At 44.5% G+C, this 14,713-nt stretch overlaps 1 protein-coding gene across 1 annotated transcript in view; it reads left to right on the forward strand.

The window, feature by feature from the left end:
* The window catches only part of LOC106573963 (WD repeat-containing protein 18-like), a 76,325-nt gene that overhangs the window by 48,719 nt on the left and 12,893 nt on the right, over positions 1 to 14,713 (forward strand). Inside the window, 1 exon segment of the mRNA XM_045696672.1 lies at positions 755 to 879. Within this exon segment, the coding sequence (XP_045552628.1) occupies positions 755 to 879 (125 nt within the window).

Here is a 14,713-nt window from a genome sequence, read left to right on the forward strand (position 1 = left end):
CCATTATTCCTCCTCCACCAAACTTCACAGTTGGCACTATGCTTTGGGGTAGGTAGCGTTCTCCTGCCATCTATCAAACCCAGCTTCAGCCGTCGAACTGCCAGATGGTGAAGCATGATTCATCACTCCAGAGTCCAATGACGGCAATCTTTGCACCATGCAAGCCGACACTTGGCATTGCGAATGGTGGTCTTAGGCCTCTGTGCGGCTGCTCAGTTTTATACACATCAGCAACGGGTGTGGCTGAAATAGCCGAATCCACTAATTTGAAGGGGTGTCCACATACTTTTGTGTGTATATATAGTGTATGTCCCTGTTTTGGTACCGTACCTGGAATGTGCATACATAGTAATTAGGTTGCCTGTAATGTGTGAACAGAAGCAAGATAACAATGCTGGAACTATGCTGTAAGAAAACGGGTTTAGGGAGGAAAGTGCTAGGTTTTTTTCTTCCAGCAATGGCTTTTGTCCTCCCTTGTGATGTAACTGGACTAAAGCCTTGAGACGCATGCCATTTGTAGGGAAACTAACAATAGCATTTAAGAAATCAGGAGAAAGTATCCGATCACAACTGGAGAAATAAAAAATCTGATATAACGCACTTGATGAAATTGAGATTTTGTGTGACTAGATTACATCCATTATTTACTTGGTTAATAATGGAAAAGCTTAGACAAATGTTGATCCCCAAACATGATGTTTGAGAAACCTATTTTATTAAGTGGTGATCTCCCTTTCCACTCAACCCTCCACAGGAAGCTAGTGACCTGTCTGTCTGTGTCTATGGACGGCACTCTCCTCCTCTCGGGCTCCCACGAAGAGACCATACGACTGTGGGACATCCAAAGCAAGCAGAGCATCCGCAGCATCAACCACAAAGGTAAGCTTGAAAGACCTCTCGTCTCAACAAACCCTTGTCTCACCTCAGTGGTCCAAACCCATCTCTTCAGTTCAGCCGTTGAGACATTGATTTCTCCCCCAATGGGATGCATGAGATAACGAGCTGCAGTAGTTCCAGTCTTTGGGTTTTGGTCACTCGTTATATAGACTTTTCAGGATTGGGCGAAAGCGGTGCTTAAATGTCTTCGCTTCGAGTACTTCGTGCATTTGCCCACACGGATCGGAAGGGGAGGGGGATTTGGCTCAGTTTCCTTTTGCGAGGGTGGAGACTTTGTAAACTGCTGGAACTCTCAATTTCTAACACGTATAGAACCAGAAGTTAAACACACATCTGACCAAATGATGCAAGATTTTACTTCTGGGTTGACCAAGATTATACATCACCCTGCCCCCCGGGCCGTGTTAGAAAACCTTTCCACTGTTGCCCTTCCTTGAGGTCATGGAGTGTACGGTTTGACATGCATGCCCTTTGGCCTGTACTATGCTCCAGGTGCCGGCTTTGTCTGCTCGTGCTCGCCGTCTCTCTTACTGGGCGCCAACGGCAGACGCCAAACTCAATTCCCTTCTTTCTCTATGCTTTGGGTTCGCTTGGGCTGTTGTGTAGTGGCACGCTGATGCGTTTATTTATGTTTGCTCTTAATGTTACTTAGTGAAACAGATATAGAGGGCTTGCAGTTGCGTCACAAATCACCTGACAACCGCGCCATGTTGGAAGTCTGTTGGAAGCAGATCTACTAAGCTAATTGTTAGAAGAATGAAGATAATGTATTCAAAGGTACAGTTAATGCCTATAAGGGAGCTGAGCTCTCAAAGTAGAGAGTTGTTTTTTCCCCCGTGGAGTTACCATCACATTGAGGCGTCTGGTCTTTCTATGGGCCACAGCACCCACTCAATGCGAAGGTGGAGTCCCTTTCTGTTCATTAAATGCTTTTAGAGAACTGGGATTTGGTTGCATCACTGGGCAGGTTGCGAACTCATTTTGTTTTAATAGGATGTTTCTGTTTATTCAGCCACTTTGGCTGTCTATCAGTTTTGGCCGGAACGAGGAAGTAACGACGTTCAACAGCACTTTTATTGAACTGTCTTCTGGGATAGCTAAACGGAACCATGGCCTTGCCAGATCTTTTTTGGCAGTGCAATCTCTTGTTGTTTAGGCTTGGAGCTTGGTGTTATTTACCTCTGTCCAGTTTGTAGGTTTGCGTCATTATAAGGCAGTCACCTGACTTTCTAAAGAGAAGGCTGAGAGGGTCATGCTGGGTGTTGATCAGCAGTTTAATTTACAGGGTTTATTTATTAAACACACAAAAACACACATTTCACTCACACAGCTGGAAAGGCACACCCCCCACTGCTGACCACCATCTGCAAAGCCTCAGAGCTGATCAACACTGCTCTGCAACTGAAATGATTGGGCTGTCAGAAAACACCCCTAGCCCAGAGAGCTGTTTTCAGGTAATAATCTAACAGTATATCAAGTCAAGAAGCAGCAGATGAGTATTGAAATGTGAGAATGAATCTAATGATTTGGGTTTTAGCATGCCATTGTTGTGAGGATGTTCAATGCAGGCCTCGCTAAAGAAGACAGGAATTTATTTGTTAAGCGATAATGCACTGCTTATGTGCATTCCACTCCTGTCATGCTAAACATTTTTGGCACATGACACGGAGTACAAGGACTGGAATGTTAGCGCTAAACAGAGACTGGCGACCAGGCTTATAATTAGGCTAGATAAAGTTCAACATCAACAACCTATTTATTTTATGTCATTTGCTATGTGGTTTTTCAGTCCTCCATTATTTAAATATTACAATGTAAACTTAATTGAAAATAATCTTTAATGACATCATCAAATTTGGACTATTCAACAACCCCAGTAGCAAAACAAGAGAAAACCACAAACTTTAGACTGCAGTCTATTTTCATACAGTAAATAAATAGCCCGTAACACTTGCACCAGTCAACTATGAACAACTGTGAACACAACCACCACGCTCAAATGTATAGATGGATGTCAACTCTGTCTCCCCCAAGGTTGTCTATGCTCCGTGGGCTGCATTCTGTGTCAGAGGCTCTCAACCTCTCTCCAGACGTCCTCCCAGCCCCCATCTTGTCAGTGAAGAGGGCCAGTGCAGCCTGTAATTGAGTCATCAGAAGGTCCAGGGCACCCCTCCCAAGCTCTAGCCCAGTTTCCCCAGCTCTGTTCTGGGAGAGCAAATGCAGTTATTGGCCCTCTGAAGGCCTGCCTGATCATGGAGGCAATAAAAAAAACATTCACAGCCCTTTTGCTCTAAGCTCCGCGGCTCGACCGGCACAAATTGGAAGAGCAGTGGTAGAAAATCAGAGTCACTGACAAGTGACTGGAAGTTTATGGAATGGTGGCTTTGATAACAAGGCTGTTGAAGAAATTAGGTGTGCGGTCAATGTGCTTTAAACTAACTTCAGTTCAAATTATTTAGCATTTGGCTTATTTAACAGATCATACCAGTCCCCCATAAACGTTTTTGTCTATTAAACTCAGGAAGAAAAAAAAGTCCTCTCACTGTCAACTGCGTTTATTTTCAGCAAACTTAACGTGTAAATATTTGTATGACCATAACAAAATTCAACAACTGAGACAAACTGGAGAAGTTCCACAGACATGTGACTAACAGACATTTAATAATGTGTCCCTGAACAAAGGGGGGTAAAAATCAAAAGTAACAGTCAGTATCTGGTGTGGCCACTAGCTGCATTAAATACAGCAGTGCATCTCCTCCTCATGGAATGCACCAGATTTTCCAGTTCTTGCTGTGAGATTTTACCCCACTCTTCCGCCAAGGCACCTGCAAGTTCCCGGACATTTCTGGGGGGAATGGCCCTAGCCCTCACCCTCCGATACAACAGGTCCCAGACGTGCTCAATGGGATTGAGATACGGGCTCTTCGCTGGCCATGGCAGAACACTGACATTCCTGTCTTGCAGGAAATCACGCACAGAACGAGCAGTATGGCTGGTGGCATTGTCATGCTGGGGGGTCATGTCAGGATGAGCCTGCAGGAAGGGTACCACATGAGGGAGGAGGATGTCTTCCCTGTAACGCACAGCGTTGAGATTGCCTGCAATGAGAACAAGCTCAGTCCGATGATGCTGTGACACCGCCCCAGACCATGACGGATCCTCCACCTCCAAATTGATCCCACTCCAGAGTACAGCCTCGGTGTAACGCTCATTCCTTCGACGATAAACGCGAATCGGACCATCACACCTGGTGAGACAAAACCGCGACTCATCAGTGAAGAGCACTTTTTTCCAGTCCTCTCTGGTCCAGCGACGGTGGGTTTGTGCCCATAGGCGACGCTGTTGCCGGTGATGTCTGGTGAGGACCAGACATCAGGCCTACAAGCCCTCAGTCCAGCCTCTCTCAGCCTAATGCAGACAGTCTGAGCACTGATGGAGGGATTGTGCGTTCCTGGTGTAACTCGGGCAGTTTTTGTTGCCATCCTGTACCTGTCCCGCAGGGGTGATGTTTGGATTTACCGATCCTGTGCAGGTGTTGTTACACGTGGTCTGCCACTGCGAGGACAATCAGCTGTCTCTCCTGTCTCCCTGTAGTGCTGTCTTACAGGCTGACTACACTGCTCACGTCACGTGCGTGAGCGTCGCAAAATACATTTGGAAATCTATACTATTAAATTATTGCACCCACACTGCTCGCGCGCACGAGCAACGAGCGTCTGCGTTTCCAGGGGCTAAAATAGAAGTCCGTTCTATTTGTGACACAGATCACGCTGCAAGTCCTGCCTCCCCCATCTCCTCATTGGTTTATAGAAGCGGGTACCCACGTGCCATCTCCTCATTGGTTATACCCACGTGGGTGACTGAAAGATGAACGAGGTCAGTGGCGGTAATGCACCTAATTTATGAAAGTTGCCAATCGCAATGTAAAGTCAAGAGAAGATTATATTTTTTTATTATTAATATTATGTATATTATTATTAGTAGTATTATTATCTATATTATCTATTATCTATATTATTATTATTATTATTATTATTATCTTTATTATCTATATTATTATTATCTATATTATCTATTATTATTATCTATATTATCTATTATTATTATTATTATCTATATTATCTATTATCTATATTATTATTATTATTATTATCTTTATTATTATCTTTATTATTACTATTATTATTATCTATATTATTATTTGTATTATTATCTATATTATTATTATTATTAGTATTATTATCTTTATTATTATTATTATCTATATTCTTCTTATTATTATTATCTATATTATTATTATCTATATTATTATTAGTAGTAGTATTATTATCTATATTATTTATCTATATTATTATTATTATTATTATCACTGCATTGTTGGGAAAGATCTCTCAAGGTAAGAATTTCACTGTACTGTTTTACACCTGTTGTATCCTGTGCACGTGGCAAATACATTTTGAAACTTGAAATCTCCTGGCCTGTACAGTACAGTGTGGTATCTTTGAACTGACTTGCACAGTGCCTAGCAGGGGGAAAAAGGAAAGATCAAAATGGTTAGTCCTGTGTGTAAGTAAGCGAGGGGATGATAATGGTTCATCTACTTGTAAGAGATAGTTACTTATTTCCTAGGTCCTGTTCATAAATGTTCAATCAGAATGGAAGCTTTAGGTGAAGGGTCTCTCCATGTAGGACTTGGCCCGCAACTCTGACTCTTCATTTTGAATAATGAATAATAAGGGACCCTACATATAGCACACACATACCGCCACCGCCACCACCACACACCGCCGCCACCGCCACCGCCACCACCACCACCACCACCACCGCCGCATAGAAGAGGACAAGAGCCTTGTGTCAAAGTCATTATGTGGCAGTAGACTGCCCTATACCATTACTGCTTAGTGAGCACTTGCTTCACCACCATTAGATACAGGCATGGCATTACAATGAGAACTCATCAAAAAGTTATGAAAGGAATTTTTCTCTTACTGCCTGGTTTGTATCTGGAAACACAAGATCTCTCCTTTTTAAAGCTACATATCCTTAGTTGACGAAACAGCCACGTCTGTTTGGGATATTACAACAACAAACAACGAGCTAAGTTGCAGGAGAAATTGGTTTATGAAAATCATCCCATCAGGATTTTCTCTGTTCAGTTTGGTGGTTGCTGTTGTAGTTAGTGCATGGCCAAAATGTTGTATTTCTAATATCAATGTGTTAGACATTCATTTCATATATACTCTGCTCATACAAAATTCAAACACCACTAATCTTTCAACCCGCATCATATTTCATAGCACTCTCAACGTGAGAAAACGTTGTCAAGCAGAGGCGCTAACACAGGAATTTGACCAAAAGCAAGTGCAACATTTATCTTCCTCCAACTTCCATATCGTTATCATGATAATTGTTTAGATTATCTCCATATCGTTATCATGATAATTGTTTAATTTATCTCCATATCGTTATCATGATAATTGTTTAGATTATCTCCATATCGTTATCATGATAATTGTTTAGATTATCTCCATATCGTTATCATGATAATTGTTTAGATTATCTCCATATCGTTATCATGATAATTGTTTAGATTATCTCCATATCGTTATCATGATCATTGTTTAGATGATCTCCATATCGTTATCATGATCATTGTTTAGATTATCTCCATATCGTTATCATGATAATTGTTTAGATTATCTCCATATCGTTATCATGATAATTGTTTAGATGATCTCCATATCGTTATCATGATCATTGTTTAGATGATCTCCATATCGTTATCATGATCATTGTTTAGATGATCTCCATAAGCGCCTGGCCCTAATTGTATGGTTTCCGCCGAGGGCATCGATAGATATTATGTGGGCTGGAGCAGAGCTTGTCTAGTGCTCCCCTCCCACACATTTCTGCACCCCTGCTGCTGTGATCCTGCTTGGCAGCTGGAAGAATTTCCGAGTGTATGTTGGAGGGGCCCGGACCATTAGTGTAATTCCAAGAGTGGGAGCCAAGTCCAAGGGATCGATATCTGTAATTGAGTGGGAGATAATTAGCCAGCCCTTATTACTACAACAAGGAATAAATATACTCTCCTCAGTTACCCCATACACAAACTACATTTTAAACAGGGCCCAATTCTTGAATGTGGTGAAATACAGGTATGTATGCTAACTCACCTCCTTTTCCTCTTTCTACCTCCTTGGATTGTTGCAGTGGCTTCTTCACGCATAAAGAGCAAATTGCACAAATTTCCACAAATCTCCCTGGAACCACATTGAAAACCCGTTAATTGGGAACGCTCTGAAATGCTCTGAATACCGCGAGTGCTGGGGTGGCTGTGCATAAATATAATATAATACCAATGGACAGGGATTAAGGCAGGAGGAGAGCACTTCTGCTTCCTGTTTACCCAGGTTTATCACCATACTTATCAGGCACAATATTGCCCTAGTCTTTTCCCTCCCTCCACTAATCCGCATTATTCATGATCTAGTTCGTTAGACTTTAGGGATTGTATTTATGTGCTGATGAATAAATGAACAGCAACCTGTTGCTTTGATTGGCCCATTCCCATATTAATGTACAGGTGGGTATGTTTTTCCACTCTCTCTCTGTCCTCTCTCTCCCCCTCTCTCTCCCCCTCTCTCTCCCTCTCTCCTCTATTTATCTTGCCCTCTTTCTATCTCTCCCTTCTCCCTCTCTCCCCCTCTCCCCTATTTCTCTTTCTATCTCTCCCTTCTCTCTCTCTCTCCTCTATTTCTCTTGCCCTCCCTCTCGCGCTCCCTCGTGCTCCCTCGCTCCCTCTCTCCCTCTCTCTCCTCTCTTTCCCTCTCCCCCTCTCTTTCCCTCTCCACCCTCTCTCTCTTTCCCTCTCCCCAATTTCCTATTTCACTTGGCCTCTCTTTCTCTCCCCTCTTGATCCCGCTCTCTCCACCTGCTCTCTCGATCTCTCTCCCCCTCTCCTGCTCTCCCCCCTCTCTATCTCTCTCCCCCTCGCTCTTTCCCCTCTCACTTTTTCTCTTCCACTACTCACTTACTCTCTCTCCCCCCTGCCTACTTTCTCTCCCCTCTTTCTCTGTCCCTCTCCCCCTCTCTCGTTCCCTCTCCCCCTCTCTTTCTTTCCCCCTCTCTCTTTCCCCCTCTTTCTCTCATCTCTCCCCCTCTTTCTTCCCCTCCTCTCGCTCCTCTATTTCCTATTTCACTTGCGTTCTCTCTTTCCCCTTTTTCTCTCCCCTCTCTATGCCGCTCTCTCGCGCTTTCTCGCTCTCTCTCCCCCTCTCTCTCCCCCTCTCTCTCCCCCCTTTCTCTCTCCCTCTCGCTCTCTCCCCTCCCTCTCTCTCCCCTTCACCCGCTCGCTCACTCTCTCCCCTCGCTCTCCCCCTTTCTCCCCCCTCTCTATCCCGCTCTTTCTCCCCCTCGCTCTTTCCCTTTCCCCCTCTCTTTCTCTCCTCTCCCCAATTTCCTATTTTTCTTGCCCTCTCTTTCTCTCCCCTCTTTATCCCTCTCTCTCACTCTCGCTCTCTCTCTCGCCCTCTCCCCTCTCTTGCCTTCTCCTCTCTCACACTCCCTCTCTCCTGCTCCCCCCACCTCGATCTCTCTTCCCCTCTCCCACTCTCTCTTTCTCTCCCTTCTTTCTCTCTCCCCTTTTTCTCTCGCCTCTCCCCTCTTTCTCTCTCCTCTCTCCCCCTTTCTCTCTCTGTCCCTCTCAACCTCTCTCCTCTCGCTTTTCTCTCTCCCCCTCCCTCTCTCTCTCGATCTCTCTCCCCTCTCTATCCCGCTCTCTCGCGCGTTCTCCCCCTCGATCGCTCTCGCTTTCTCTCAAATCACTCTCTCCCTCCCTCCTCTCTCGCTCTCTCCCTCACCCCCTCTCTCCTCTCCCCCTCTTTTTCTCAAACTGTTCTCTCCCCTCCCCCCTCTTTTTCTTTTTCTCACCCTCTCTCTCATCTCCCCTTCTTGGTCGCCCCTCTCTCTCGTCCCTCTCTCCTTTCTCTCTCCTCTCCCCCTCTTTCTCTCTCCCCCCTCTTTCTCTCCGTCCTCCCCTCCCTCTCTCTCTCGATCTCTCTCCCCTCCTCCCGCTCGCTCGCTCTCCCCCCCTTTCTCTCTCTCTCCCTCTCTCTTTCTCCCCTCTTTCTTTCCCTCTCCACCCTTTCTCTCTTCCTCTCCCCCTCTCTTTCCATCTCCACCCTCTCTTTCCCTCTCCCCCTCTCTTTCCCCCTCTTTCCCTCCTCTCCCCAATATCCTACTTCACTTACCCTCTTTCTCTCCCCTCTCTATCCCGCTCTCCCCCTCGCCCTCTCTCGCTCTCCTCTATTTCTATCGATCTCTCTTCCCCTCGATCTCTCACTCTCTCTCGCTCTCCTGCTCTCCCCCTCGCTCTCTCCCCCTCACTCTCTCCCTCTTGCTCTCTTTCCCCTCGCTCTCTTTCTCCCTTGCTCTCTTTCCCCTCTCTCCTTCTTCCTCCCCCCTCACTATTTCTCTGCCCCCTCGCCTGCTCTCTCTCCCCTCTTTCTCTGTCCCTCTTCCCCCTCTCTCTCTTTCTCCCCTCTCTCTCTTTCTCCCCTCTCTCTCTTTCCCCCTCTCTCTCATCTCTCCCCCTCTTTCTTCCCCTCCTCTCCTCTATTTCCTATTTCACTTGCCTTCTCTATTTTTCACTCCCCTCTCTATCCCGCTCTCTCTCGTCTCTCTCCTCCCCCCTTTCTCCCCTCTCTCTTGCCCCCTCTTATCTCCCTCGCCCCCTCTCCCTCCACTCTCTCCCCTTCTCCCGCTCGCTCTCTCCCCCTTGCTCTCTTTCCCCTCTCTCTCTCCCCTTTTTCTCTCCCCCTCTCGCTTTTTTCTCCCCCCTCGCCTACTCTCTCCCCTCTTTCTCTGTCCCTCTTCTGCGCTCTCTCGGCCTCCTCTCTCTCACTCCTCTTTCCTATTTGACTTGTCCTATCTCCTCTCTCGTCCTCTCTCCTCTCGCCCTCTCTCCTCTCGCTTTTCTCTCTCCCCTTCTCCCCCTCGCTCTCCCCCTTGCTCTCGTTCACCTCTTTCTCTCCCCTTCTTGCTCTCCTGTCTCTCGCCCCCCTCTTTCTCTCCCCCTCTCTCTCTCGCCCCCTCTTTCTCTCTCTCGCCCCCTTTTTCTCTCTCTCGCCCCTCTTTCTCTCCCTCACCCCCTCTCTCTCTCGCCCCCTCTTTCTCTCCCTCGCTCCCTCTCTCCCTCCACTCTCTCTCTTTCTCTCACGCTCACAGCTGCCCCAATTGAGATTTCCCATGATGGAAATGCATTATTCAATTCCCTTGTTGGCTGAAAGACAAACAAAAATTGGGACATAAAGCTGTGATCCTTCCAAACATGAAAGTAGAACCGGAGTTTAAAAAATACTTGAGTTGGATCTGTGATTTCATGCTCAATAAGCATGGCAATTTAGCGCACTACATCAAATGTTAAAGCTTGTACAGCAGAAGGCTGAGCCTGTCCAGTGACTTCTGATAATACAATATTCATTCTCTCGTAGCTTGTAGATTAATCTTCTTTTCTGCTGAACATGATGACAAGGTAAATAATGATCCAGCAGAAATATTGACTGCTGAATCTCACATAAGACAGGACAAGGAGACCCAGCAGAAATGTTGTTTAGAAAGTCGTTTTGTTTCCTGTCTCATTGTATCATGCAGGTGTTTTCACTTTTTACCTATTAATAAAGTGTGTGTTAAAGGATTTTAATATAGTTAAGTCTGTCAGAGAAAATGTGCTTCTGGCTACGGTCAAGAGAATTGCATCAACCATGTCACAGTTCCTTATGATGGATATAGACTCCGGACATTTAACCTCACTCCCTCTCGCTCAATCGTATGTTCAATCAAACATAAATTATTCAACAAACGAAACAGACTACCAAGAGGATATCCTTCCAAGCTTTCTCTTGGCCTAGTCATGATTGCACTATGTAAAAATCACCCCGCCATTTCCTGGTTGCTAAAATTCTAATAGTTCGTCTAATTTCAGTTTGTGACAAAACAAGCAAGTATAGTGTAGACAATCATTGTAGCATCTCAACCGCTGTGAAAAATATTTTCCATAACCAAAAATATTGTATTTTCAGCTGTTTGAAGCTGCTGTACAAAACCTAAAATAAAAGATTCAAAAACTAAACTTAAGCACGGGAAGCATAGAAATAGTGCACATTGAACAGATCTACCACTTCTTAGACCTGCTTTCAATGTGAATGACTGATCTATAACTAAAATGTATATGTGAATTTGGATGGTTCTACCCAAACAGTTACATATTGCAGCTTTAATGTTGTATCCCTTGCCCTTGACTTTACAGTTCAGTACCTTATTAATTATGCTCAGTAATGTATTTTTGCTACACTGATTTTAATTACATTGACTTTTTGTCAATATTGCTGTCTATCAGTGACTCAATGCCTCTTCAATCATTAATAGAAGCAAATTCTTATGTACTCCAAGTGGTTTGTCAATCAGCAAATTGGTAATGCAGCCTCTGAGATTGACTTTTGAGGTTAGCCAATGGAATTACATTTCAGGACCCCAGGGAGAGATGTCTGAATGCAGCTCCTCAAAGTGACAGGCCAAATATGAGGGGAGCGGGCTGAGTCAAACACACGCATTCAACTGAATAGTTTTGGGTCTCCGCTTTCAGAGTGAAATGCAAGGCGGAGTTGCAGAGTGTAGATAGCTGTGCACTTCCTAAGCAAAACTCTCCTTTGAGAGGGGATTTGGTATGCCAAGCATTTTAATGGTTAAAGGGTGCTCGCTCTGTGCCAATGTCAGGAGAGAGATAAATCAACACCCACCATGTTCTTTTTCGTTTTAACCTCCCTCCCCTAGCGTGAAATGGCTCTGGCAGCAATCTGGGTGCGCTGATGAGGAATTACAGCTTCCCTCCCTCCCTTAGTCAATTTAGATGCTGATGTAAAGATTTAAAGTGGGAGCAAAGATGAATGCTTTGACAAACTGGTGACTATTTTCACCTTTCGTCTTCCTGTATCCACCCTGATAAGCTGAGACGACAGAGAGGTTGCCAAGACCTGCTTTCACTACTGTAAGCATGTTATATTTTATGTTGGAGGAAAATGTAAGTGTTATAATAAGTAAGTACTGCAATGAATGACAGCCTACTGTATGTTTTCAGTGTTATGACAATGTGGCAGGGGTGTGAACGTTAAAATTAAATTGGGATAGTTCATGTTTAGAAAAAATTCCCGCCACAAAATTAAAATCACATTGCAGTCATCACAAAATATATTATTTGCCGTATTATAGCCTAACTAGACTATAGCCTATAAAGGCCTGGGCAAAGTTATGTCATTTAAATTAAACCAGAGATGAGAAGGCGAACTTTAGGCTATTGAATTTGCAAGACAAGATATTGCGAGATACAGATTACCAAGACCGATCCGCACGTTGTTTTCCTTGTGCTGGCTCGCCTGCTCTTTCTGTTCGCTAATGATGCGGGTGTCTTCTTCGTCTTCTTCTTCCCACCATCGACTGGAGTGTGGACTTCAGTTCATCGTTCAATCACCCACGTGGGTATATGCTCCTAAAAACCAATGAGGAGATGGGAGAGGCAGGACTTGCAGCCCGTCAAGTGTCAAAAATAGAACCATGTTCTATTTTAGCGCCTAGGTACACAGACGCGCGAGCAGTTTGGATGAAACGATTGAATAACATGTATGTGTACATGTTACTATGTAACTAAAGCGTTGTTGTCAGCATGTAACGCTCTAACTGCTAGGCTACCTGCTGCCCCTAGCCTCCTAGCTGTTTCATTGATGATGGGCCCTGCTTTACTGGTTGAGACATTGCAAGCCGAGACATTTTTAGATACTTCATTCCATTGCGAAATACAGCTTTGATTACCAATAGATATGCCTAGTGCACGGTTCTGATTCTGTCTGCCTGGTGTTCGACTTCCCTACACTGTGCCCCTCCCTCTCTCCGTCCCCCACTTGATCGCAATGGAACATGTGAGTATTTGTGTTCTACGAAGTATGGCAACTAATCATTTTCCTCCATTCCAAAAATACTGAATCTCAGTGTAATGGGTGTGTGTTGGTGGCAGGGAAGTCAGGCACAGGAGAACGAACTTGGTATAAACGGAGTCGTTTAATAAGTGCTCACAAAACCCCGAAAACCAAAATATACAAAATAATAAAAGTGGGTACAAAACCCATCGCACACCAACACATACTAGCACAATCACAAACAATAAAACAATCTCCAACAAGGACATGAGGGGAAACAGAGGGTTAAATACACAACATGTAATTGATGGGATTGGAACCAGGTGTGAAGGAAGACAAGACAAAACCAATGGAAAATGAAAAATGGATCAGTGATGGCCAAAAGGTTGGTGACGTCGACCGCAGAACACCGCCCGAACAAGGAGAGGGACCGACTTCGGTGGAAGTCGTGACACTTAGGAGTCGATTCCTAGCAGAATCGAATCTTGACACTCAGGAATTGGAGTCGACACCGGCAGTCGACGTGCAAGGAGTCAAAGAATACATTATTTTGCAGTCTACTCTCTACCACTATGTCGTCGTCGTTAGCAGTTGGAAAATGGCAGAGAAATGCAAGCGAGAGCATCAAAGTCCTGTATGGCAATACTTTGAGAAGTTAATTGAGAAGGTATTGAAATGCAAACCAGGCTCTGGAGATTTATTGTCACATACATAGAATTCCCTAAGCTGTTTCTTTTAGGCTTCCTCCTACTGTTCCTCAGCTAACTGATCATGATTGTAACTTATGAATAATGGTCATGAGATGTGTTGGGAGTTAGCACACAGGAAACAGCAGAAGAGTTGAGGGAAAATAAATCCATCTTCTCTGAGGAGACTCATTGATCTGAAAAATCCGTCTGGCCCAAAACCATGGCGGCAGTTCCGTGATGATAAGCATCAGTACGGGAGGAGTAGCTTGATCGAAGCCTCCGAGTCGGACGAGGCGTCAGTGGGGAGTTTAATTCATGTTTAAAGGTGAGGACGACCCCGGCCTGACCCACTACTGACCGTCTGAGTTGTTTGTATTCGGCGACTGCTAGAAGGAGCAATCACCCGAGCAGGTTGACGTTTGTTGTCTTGAGTCTTGTCCTGGAGGCAGAACGGAGCGATTTCCCCTTAGATAGTCCAACTGCAAAGTAAAAATTGTCTACAAAAATGTGCTTTTTGGTCTTAAAGGTTTAGGGTTAGGCATTAGGGTTAGCAGTATGGTTAGGTTAAAAATCAAAATGTAAAATGTTATGACTTTGTGGCTGTGCCAAGTAGTGACCACTGCAGAGCTGCCTCCAGAACAAGATTCATGAGGAAAAAACGCTGACCTGCATCAACCGGATTTACTCTTTCTTTTCCGCTGTTCCTCGATGTCACTTTGATAAATGCATGGTACAGACAGCCATAAGTTTAGTTGTCTCCTGGTCCATTTCCTCTGAAAATTGTCACCCCTGATGTTACATGTACTTATTTTATAATTGATATAGATTCCCTCTAGTACTGATGCTGAGCAAGTGCCCTACCTTGTGTCTGAAATGTAGATAAAGTGTGATTACCACAGAGATAAAACAATAGTGACTTATCTCTACAATGATTACTGTTTTGTTATCATATCAATATCGTGTAACAGCTCTAATTACATAATATGCCTCAAAATGCCATATTTTCACCCAATTCAGTTGAATTTGAGCACATCTATGTAAGTGTTTGGACCTCAAATATTTGTTTGCTTCTCCACACACACTCATAATTGCCATTTCAACCAGAAGGAGCCGGTCAGGGTTGTTATAAATTGTGGCATTGTTTTGACAGGCCTGAAG

The sequence above is a fragment of the Salmo salar genome, chromosome ssa16, assembly GCF_905237065.1.
Source record: "Salmo salar chromosome ssa16, Ssal_v3.1, whole genome shotgun sequence".
Classification (NCBI taxonomy): Eukaryota; Metazoa; Chordata; class Actinopteri; order Salmoniformes; family Salmonidae; genus Salmo; species Salmo salar.